Here is a 10,624-nt window from a genome sequence, read left to right as displayed (position 1 = left end):
TTAATTAACTGAAGGGAAAAAAATAAAAAATGCAGAAAAAAATTATTTAAAAAAAACGCACACGGAAAAATAAAATCGAGGAAATAAATATAAATAAAAAATGCACACACAAAAAAGTGAAGGAAAAAATGTAGAAAAATACAAAAAAAAAAAAGAATTACAAAATAAATTTTAAAAAAAAACTAGTACAATAAATCTGGAGAAAAAAAAAACATGACCACATAACCCAAAAAAAAAACTTAAAAAAAAAAAACTGATATCGCTATGGGCCATAGCGATTTTAGTTTTTTTTTTAGTTTTTAGCTTTTTTTGTCTACCTAAAGTCACTATGGGCTATAGCGACAAAAATTCACTATGGCCCATAGTGACCTCAGTTTTTTTTTTTAAATGTTTTTTTTGGTCATTGGGTTATTTTTTTTCCAGATATTTTTTACCTTTTTTTTAATTTATTTTGTAATTCATTTCTTTTTGTGTTTTTCTACATTTTTTTCCTTCACTTTTTTGTGTGTGCGTTTTTTATTTATATTTATTTCCTCAGTTTTATTTTTTCGTGTGTGTGTTTTTTTAAAAATAATTTTTTTATGTGTTTTTATTTTTTTCCCTTCAATTAATTAAAATACATCTACAAAAGGAAAAAAATAAAAGAAAAAATATCAAATATCAAATTAACTGAACGAACAAAATAAAAAAAAATGCATAAAAAAATAACAATAAAATATAAATTTTCAAAATAATATATAAAATAAATCTGGAAAAACTTTAAAAAAAATAAAAATATTAAAAGGAGGTGGTTATGACCCATACCGCCTCCAGCAAATATATAAATTTTATTTTAAAAATCTTCTTTTGTTATACAAAAATTATTAATATATTTTTAAACATCAAATTTTAAATGAATTATATCTTAAATAATATTTTATTTCTATTAAAATTATCTCTTTATTATAAAATTTAGCCATTTAAAATGGTTTCGGAGCCTATAGCGACACTGGTTAAGTCGTTATAGGCCTAGCAACTTCTACCTAACTAAGTTTAAGTAGTTCTCAATTTTAAAAAAAAATTATCACATGGTAAGGATGTCGTTATGGCTCATAATAATACTGTACAAAATAGTCCCAAAAATGTAAATAATTTCAAAATAATTCCATTTACATAAATAATTTTAGAAATTACCCTACAATGATCCATCAGCCTTAAATGCAATATAACAAGAGAGGAAGTTGTGAAACATGCATAGACAAGTAGAGGGGGACCAAGCTAGTGAAGCTACGACCCCTTTTTCTTTGTAAGTAATAGTTTCATATTCTTTCAATAATAGAGTTTGAAAACGACTCTAGAGAATAAAGAAATGCCTGCAGATTGCCATTTTTGTTTTCGTACAAAAAGGATAACTTTTATCAAACGCGTGTGTTTGTTTGAAGAAGGGACTTGACTTTTCCAATATCTCTCTTCTATGTAAAGAAGACCAGCCCCTACGACCTTAACTATTTGTCCAAGTACATCAACTGTACCATGCTCACACATGCAAGTTGCACTCCCACGAGACATTTTTTAAGTTATATTATTGATACCAACTATTTATTAATATTGTCAATAATAAAAAAAATTATATAATCTATGTATAACTCGTGATAAAAAATATAGATAAAATCACATAATATATATATATATAATGTACGTAAGTGCAACAAAAATCTCATTTTCAAACTGTGATGTATTATTATGACTCATGACAATCTAAAGGCCAACAAAAATCTCATTTCCAAACAGTATGTGATGTATTATTATGACTCGTGACAATCTAAAGGCTGCGAGGACTCAAACGTACCATGCGCTTTGTTATTAGAAGATTTGCTTGGAGATTATTCAATCTAAAACCCTTTTGTCAGAGTAATTTTTTTTTTTCCTTTTGAAAGAAAATATTTGGCAGTCTTTAATAATTAAGTTGGTGCAATAAATTTCGCTCCTACGAATCTCAAACACATCACTAGAGTGCTAATTAATTTTAAAGTGTCATTCTCTTATATAGTAGCAACATCATTAAGGATAACTTTTTTTCAATGGTAAATAATCTGGTATACAAGAAGTTGGAAATCAGACAAATTTTATTCAAAACTTAGATCTTGTGGATGTGGAGAAAGAAATTCTGTTTTTCCAGAAGACCTGGGTCAAGTATGCTTTATCGAATCCTTGAAATTCTGTTTCCTGAGCCCTTGTTGTCCTGTTTTGTTAGAATTTATAGATTTACCAATTAATTTATGACAGCATAACATAATAAACTTTGATTTTGATTGTTGTTACTTTTAAAAATAATTTTTCATGATTTTCATTCCGTTTCAAATTTATGTTTGGCAAAAGAAACAATGATGTTTGAATACCTGCTGTTATGAATTAGTTTGATTAAATTATCTTACAATAACACTTAGAATATCTGTTTAAACTTTGCAAATTTCATGGTCATAAATATCTCGAATATCTACTTATTTTCTTGAGTTTGAGTAATACAAAAAGGGACATGTGTAGGTTGGATTTGCAGAAGTGGCCATTCTTTCACAAGCATGGTGGCACATTCCAATCAAATCTGATATGATGATCTGACAATTCCATGCCAATTTTGCCCTGGTCTGATTATCATAGGTTCAGGGTATAATTTCTTGTCTCTTCATGTTGTAAGTTGTGAACTCTCGAGAATTTGTTTATTGAACCCAAGAATCAAGGTTAAACTAAATAATTGTGTAATGTTTGGTTTCGACATTTTGTTTGCTTGGGAGGGTACAGGTGGGAACATTACTTGACTTGCATTTATTATTGGTTGTCTAGTTCGTCATTCCCTACTAGCATTAGCTTAAATCGTGAGAAAATGTAATAAGTAAAAATAATAATAATTTTGTGGCGGTCAAAAACCGCCAGAAAACCCTAAACAAGTCAAATAGAACTACAATTTTGTGGCAGTTTTATACCTCCAGGAAATTTCAAAGAAGTCAAACAAAAATGCATTTTATGGCGGTTCCGCCACAAAAAGATTGAATTTTCTAGCGCTCAAAACCAGCGTTTACTAAATATTCGCCGTAAACAGTTTTTAGCGATCGTAGATCCGGCAGTTATCAATGACGCCGTAATGCGATTTGTGACGGATTTTAACCGTCATAAACCACCAAAATAACCGTCGCAAATCACACATTTTTTTTGTAGTGGCTGTTGAATTTGACAGCTTTAGAATGGAATCCAAAGCTTCCAGTGGCCATTGCTCCTCAATCGCATTGGAATTGACACAGTACAACTTGTAATCAATTTTTATACAAATACTCAATGGAAATAAAAATATTTTCTTATAAAAATTAAAATTAATTAATTTATATATCTCAATTTTTTCGGAAGTTTCCTTGTTTAATTTCTTAAAGTATATGAATTAATTACTTTATGAAAATATTTATATTTAAATACGTTTTTAACCTCTAAAAAATATACTTTTATTTTAATTATCTTAATTTTTTATTTGTATCCAAAAAATAATGTTTTACCCATTGCATCTTAATGTTTCGATCTATATAAAATTATAAGCATTTTATATACATTATTTCTGTTGAATGCAGAAAATCAAGAAGAACAAGACAAAATATAATTATATACTTCTTGAATTCTTACTCGAATTCTTATTTATAAGACTTAATTATTTAATTCATTAACATTAGAATAGATACTCTTTAAATTATTTATAATTAATATATTTTAATTCAAAATGTTTAAATTAAAAATAATTAATATATAAAATAAATTATGTCTCGTAAAAAAATTAAACAATAAGAACCTATAAATATGATTAGAAGTAGTAATATATAAGAGATAAAGCCATCTCAACCACAATATTTAATTCATTTTTATTTATCTAATTATATTTGTTTTGAACCAAGCCTGTACCTACCACAAGTTCAAGAAGACTAATCAAAATTTCACGTGCACATTAGGGTCGACAAGGCCCAAAATACAGTTTGATACAAACATAACCTAACAGTGTTTGGTGGGGTGATTTTCAATAGAAAATTGAGATGAGGACAGGAATCAACATGGATTTTAAAAGAAAAATACGTGTATTTGCAGGATTTCGATGAATTTTATGTGGGTCTCACAGATAAATTTCCTACCTCTATTGTGCCAGGATCCATGACACTTAAAAGTTTAATGAAGAAACTAACCTCAAATTCTCGTGACATTCTTTATTTTGTCTGGCTCCCTTATGTTATTTGTGTAATATAAGTTCTATAATCAACTATGTTTGAATCATAACTCGTTATGGTGACGTGATATATTTGTATGTTACTATATGAAAGATGTCATCATTATCAATTATGGTAAGATTTTAATGCATTAATTATGTATGATATTATTGTGTATCGAAGGACACTCATATATTTAATTTTTCCGTCTTCAAATTTTGACTTGTTTTTATTTTTAATTATAGCTGGAAAGCTTGTTAAACACTTTGTTGAAAGATGTGATATAAAGATTTTATGATATAAATTTATTAAAATATAAATAAAATAAATCTTGATTATAAAGTCTTTTATTTTATTTTTTTAAATTGTGTTAGAATAGTCTTTCGAGGAAATTTCACAATATTAAAAAAATTAAGATCTCAATTGAACCAATTTGATTAGATTAAAATAATACAATTATATTATTAGATCACCTAATAAAAAATGTGGAGAATAAAGGAAAAGTATGAATTGTTTTAAAATAAGATAAAATTGGTGAATAATCTTAAAAGAAATAAATATAAAAAATATACAACATAATAAATATAAAATTCTAGATTTATGAAACTACACAATATAGTTATTCTTTAAATAGTATAGATTGATATCGATTGGTTCATATTAGTTCAATTCTATATGCGCATAGGAATTTAATGCTCATGTACTATTAGTAAAAAATAATTATATGTTATTAATTTAAAAATATTATTATTATATAATTTATTAGATAATTATTATAGAATTTAATAAATTTATTTATAAATAATAATTTGTAATTGAATGATAATGTAAACTTATTTTACATTTTCAATACATAGCTTATTTTTTTATATTAAAATTTATTAGAGATTATCAAGAGAGTCTATATTATTGGTTAGTGCCTTGTTACAATCTCTTAATAAATTTATTATATATATATATAATTTTTAATTAATTTTTTATTTTTTATATTTAATTCTTATATTATTAAAAGGTTCAATTTAATCTATTAGTTTTCTAAAACAATGCAATGTGATTTTAAGACCTATTAACTTCTTATATAAATGGTACAATAAAAAAATGGCATGCATTATTATGTACACAAAAATTTAACATTGTTGTGTTAAAATTATTTTAATTATAAAGAATTAATATTAAATAATATTTAAAATATTATTCAATTATCATTAAACGATAGATGAGAGTATATACTGTTTATTTCATTAAGAGTCAATAAACATATATCGATTCAAATTTTTAAAAAATAGATAAAAAAAAGTTCTCTAACTCAAAATTATTATCTCTCTTTAAAGTGACTCTAATACGTTCAGATTCAAATTAATATTTTAGTCTTTCTAATTATATGTTATCATATAAATATGATAGTAATCTGTATATATAGTTATTATGTTATATCATATGTTTATATTAATTTTCATAATGTTAGTTTCAATTGTAAAAAAAAAAATGGAATAGAATAACATAAATAAAATAGGAGACTAAAAAGTAATTTTGGGTGTAAAAAAATAATGTGGGGGCATTGGTACATAGTAGTCTAGGTAAAAAAGTTATATTGTGGTTGAGAAATTAATGGAAGCTACATAAATGTTAGATGATACAGAACATGTACTTTAACGTAAGCAAAATTGAGGGCTGATGATATATACACCTCCTATCATTTATAAATACACCTTCAATTTTTTTTCTTTTTTTTTAAATTCCTAAAATATCTTTCTAACTAAATTTTTATTTTTAAAATTATTTTATTCACCCCCTTCTTTTATCATTCTTTTTCTTCTTCTTTTTTCTTCTTTCTTCTTCTTTTTCTTATTCTCCTTTTTTATCACTCTAGTCATTTTTTGATGATTTTATTCTTTTTCGTTTTTCATTCTTGATTTTTCTTCTTTTACAATCAACATAATCATATTTTATCTTTCTATCTTTTAAATTCTATTTTTCACTTTCCACTCTATTCTTTCTTAAACCCTAATTTTTCATTCAATCATCATTATCCTCTACATTCAATACAAGGTACAAAATTAATATATTAAATTACATTTCATATTTATAATTTTTTTAAACTTATTTAACATTACTTATGCACAACAGGTTCGATCGCAGACGCCGGTGGTGGATGAAGAGATAAAGAAACTGGTAAGTTAAATGTGCCATGCGCTTATAAAATAAGTTTTTTAGCATTCCGGAAAGTACTTTCCGGAATAGTAAAATTATTGTTCATATAATTTCGGAAAGAGCTTTCCGTAACAGTAACTTTAATATTATGGAAAGTACTTTCCGGAATGTAAAATAAGTTTTTTAGCATTTCGGAAAGTACTTTCCGGAATAGTAAAATTAATAAGTTTTTTAGCATTCTGGAAAGTACTTTCCGGAATAGTAAAATTATTATTCATATAATTCCGGAAAGACCTTTCCGTAACAGTAACTTTAATATTATGGAAAATACTTTCCAGAATGTAAAGTAAGTTTTTTAACATTCCGGAAAGTACTTTCCAGAATAGTAAAATTATTGTTCATATAATTCCGGAAAGAACTTTCCGTAATAGTAACTTTAATATTATGGAAAGTACTTTCCGGGTAAGTTAACACTCCCAAATTTCTTATCCAAGTTCTACCACTGTCTAAGTATATTGTTGTGATTCAATTGTATTTAACAATTTTTAAGACAAGTTAGATCTATAATATATATAAGAATTAGCTATGATGAAGTTTATATCATTAATTATATTACACCGAAATACTCTCGAGTATACGAGGAGCCATGGGCGCAAGTGTGTTGTCCTCTTGACACCGGGCCTGGTAATTGTAACAGCCCAAAGATAAAGATGACTTTGCATCTTTGCCCCATGAAATAGAATAACTCATCATTCAGGCCCAAAACTTTTGTTACATGGACCTTTCGCCATAATCAGACCAATTTGCTGTCCAAAATTAGGGAATGCTCTGACAATTGACCAACAGGAAAATAAATCAATCTTAATGTTGGGCCTTAAGATTGAGTCTGGGCCTTAAAATGGTCCTTAGGGAATAGAAGCTATATTTAATGTTAATTTTAAGGGTAAAGATATATGCACCTTTTTCTTTTTTTTTTTTATTTAATAAGTACACCTCCTTTATTTTTTTTAAATCTTAAAATATTTATAATTTTTTTATTCTTTAAATTTTTAATTTGACATATCTAACTTTTAATTTATTATTTTTTCATTTCACACACCTCATTTTCCAGTTTTCACATGCATTATATTGTCTTCTTCTAATTTCTCACATATTTCAGTGTATAGTTTTAGTTCTCTCGATTTTTATATTACTTTCTTATTTTCTCACCTTTTTTACTTTTTCACATACACCCAAATCATAGAATTGGTAGGCGGCAATATTGTAGATACGTCAGTAAGGATGGCAACAGGGCGAGTTTGGTATGGGTTTCATGATACCCATTCCCGTCCCCGCGAGTTCAACCCATCCCCGTCCCCGTCCCCATACCCGTCGGGTATAGATTTTCATCCCCATCCCCCGTCCCCGTCGGGTATCGGGTATACATGTACCCGTACCCGTCAATTTTTTATTTTTTATTTTTTGTAAAAAAAAATGATATTTTTAAATTAATTTTTTTATTATATTATAATTATAATTAGGTTATTTCTTTATCTCATATTATAATAAATAATCACACATAAAAAAAATATTAAATTTTTTTAATATAATTAAATTGAAAGTAAGTATTAAATTAAAAATGAGAACGGGGACGGGTACGAGTACGGGGCGGGTAAGTACATACCCGTACCTGTACCGTACCCGGTCAAACTGGGTATTCCTCGTCAAAGTCGGGACGGGTTCGGGTATTACTCGCGGGTACGAGTATATTTGCCATCCCTAGATACGTGTAACTTCCTCGACAGTTTCTATCAAACTAAACACATATTTTTTCTTCCAACACTTCCTTTCCTTTTACCTATCTAAAAATCTTAACATTAAGTTTAGTGTTATGAAAAAAACATTTTCACTATTCTAGAGTACTATGAAGATAGTGAAATCAACGAGAAAACTGAAAGAGGAAGGAAAAAAAAATAATATAAAACTAAAAGAATTAAAATTACCTACCAAAATAAGTGGAGATGGAGAAAAATTAAGGGGGTGCATGTGAAAATAAGGAAAAAAGGTATATAAAAAAAGTGTTAAATTAAATGTTAGGAATGTAAAATTAAAAAAATAAAAATAAAAATAAAAATAAAAATATTTTAAAAATTTAATTATCTTTTTTAATATAAAAAAAAAAGAAGAAAAAGATGTGTATCCTATCCTAATTTTAATTTTAATTTTAACGGCAGCACCGACGCCGGTTTTGTTACCGCGTAAATCAAACGAAAGTCTAATAATATTAATTATGAGGAGAGATAGAGAGAGAGTGTTTGATAATTGATATTATTCGTTTCGTGTGATCTGTTTGTTTTGTGAGAAAGTTGCGATGGGGTCTCTGGCAGCGTTTCCAAGGGGGGCATCCAAACAATGCCTTAGCGGGAACAAGCACATTGATGAAAGCTCCGTGGAGGCGCTGTTCAAGTCGCAGCAGAGCCACCTGAACTACTTCTTCCACCACATCGACCACTCCCAAACCCTAGCCTTCACGCGCGCGCTCCTCGAAACCGCCGGCACCGTCTTCTTCACCGGCGTCGGCAAATCCGGCTTCGTCGCGCACAAGATCTCGCAGACGCTCGTCTCCCTCGGCGTCCGCTCCGCCTTCCTCTCGCCGGTCGATGCGCTCCATGGCGACCTCGGGATCCTCACCGACCGCGACGTCCTCGTCCTCCTCAGCAAGTCCGGCGCCACCGAGGAGCTCCACCGCCTCGTGCCGTGCGCCAGGGCCAAGGGCGCGCTCCTCATCGCGCTCACCTCCGAGGAAGGCAACGCGCTCGCCGCCAAGTGCGACATGTCCGTGCATTTGCCTCTCCAGAGAGAGCTCTGTCCGTTCAACCTCGCTCCGGTCACATCCACCGCCATTCAGATGGTGTTCGGCGACACCGTCGCCATCGCGCTCATGGAGGCAAGGAATCTCACCAAGGAGGAGTACGCCGCGAACCATCCCGCCGGCAAGATCGGGAAGAGTCTCATCTTCAAGGTTCCTTTCCTTTTCCTTTTCCTTTTCCTTTTCCTTTTCCTTTTCCATTTCCATTTCCATTTGCATTTGTTTTAACCTAATTTGTTGTGGCCTGATTGTGGAATTGGAATTGCAGGTGAAGGATTTGATGAAGAAGGAGGATGAGCTTCCGATTTGCAGAGAATCGGATTTGATCATGGATCAGCTTGTGGAACTGACGAGTAAAGGATGCGGATGCCTGCTTGTTATCGACGACGGTTACAGTCTGATTGGGACGTTCACTGACGGTGATCTCCGTCGTACTCTGAGAGCCAGTGGAGAAGCCATTTTCAAACTCACTGTTGGGGAAATGTGCAACAGGTAACTTAACCATTATCATATATCAATATATTGTATGTCACAGAGAAATAGTTTGAAGGCAAAATTGAAATGTGGAATGGTTTACTCTTTAGGAAACCAAGAATAATTGGTCCGGAGGCAATGGCGGTGGATGCGATGAAGAAGATGGAGGCTCCTCCGTCGCCTGTTCAGTTCTTGCCTGTGATAAACGATCAAAATATGTTGATTGGGATAGTCACATTGCATGGTTTGGTTTCATCTGGCTTGTGAGTTGTGATGTCATTGTTGTATTAGATTAGATAGATATATAATATATGATTGCTCCATTCTTTAGTTTTTACTCCACACTTTCAAGTGGGATTCACCTGTTCTTATGTTACAGTATAATCCTTGCATAGGATTCAGAGGCATAGATATCAATTGTTTTTGCCTGCCGACATCGCGGGCCTCTTTTCACTACCACTTTCCGTGCATTAATTATTAATTATTAATTATTCATATGTATATTTTGTCTTGATTTTTCTTGTACTATTGATATTACATTTTCAATTTCTTATAACAAGAAGCTGAGCGCACAAATTCTGGTGTGTGCAAGTTTTTATGTGGGTGTTTTATGAGGATTAATTTCAGCTAAAATAGTGGTATGAAAAATGATATTCCAAATAGTCATGTGTTTTACTAGTATGTGATTGATACAAGTGATGTAAGCCAAAATTAATAAACAATTTATACATCAATAATTTGTGTGCTTATTTAATGTGAAATAATGTGTCACATGTTAATCAGTTCACTTTACATTTTTTTTTCCTAGTGGAGCCTTTATTTTGGACACAAAAACAGCTAAGAACAGAAGGTGACGATTGGAATTACTCGGAAGAGAAATGTGAGTGAAAACGACGTGGGTAACAGTGTATATTTATGTATGCCGTTGAATAAAAAA

The 10,624-nt window shown here is 30.1% G+C and overlaps 1 protein-coding gene across 1 annotated transcript; it reads left to right on the top strand.

Moving 5' to 3' along the window:
* The first annotated feature begins 8,643 nt into the window (after positions 1 to 8,643).
* SETH3 (Sugar isomerase (SIS) family protein) lies at positions 8,644 to 10,285 on the top strand. Its single transcript, XM_020356975.3, has 3 exons — positions 8,644 to 9,366; positions 9,482 to 9,705; positions 9,798 to 10,285. The coding sequence occupies exons 1-3, from the start codon at positions 8,716 to 8,718 to the stop codon at positions 9,952 to 9,954; spliced, it is 1,032 nt and encodes a 343-aa protein (XP_020212564.1). The 5' UTR covers positions 8,644 to 8,715; the 3' UTR covers positions 9,955 to 10,285.
* Positions 10,286 to 10,624: the final 339 nt, after the last annotated feature.

This window comes from Cajanus cajan, chromosome 6 (genome assembly GCF_000230855.2).
Source record: "Cajanus cajan strain Asha chromosome 6, NIPB_CcT2T_4, whole genome shotgun sequence".
NCBI lineage: Eukaryota > Viridiplantae > Streptophyta > Magnoliopsida > Fabales > Fabaceae > Cajanus > Cajanus cajan.
Note: the sequence above shows the minus strand (reverse complement) of the source record. Positions and strands in the feature narration are given on the sequence as shown.

Coding starts and splice junctions, on each gene's coding strand:
- SETH3 (XM_020356975.3), top strand. CDS start 8,716: ATGGGGTCTCTGGCAGCGTTTCCAAGGGGGGCATCCAAACAATGCCTT. Junction 9,367..9,481: donor GGAAGAGTCTCATCTTCAAG/GTTCCTTTCCTT, acceptor TTGGAATTGCAG/GTGAAGGATTTGATGAAGAA. Junction 9,706..9,797: donor GTTGGGGAAATGTGCAACAG/GTAACTTAACCA, acceptor TTTACTCTTTAG/GAAACCAAGAATAATTGGTC.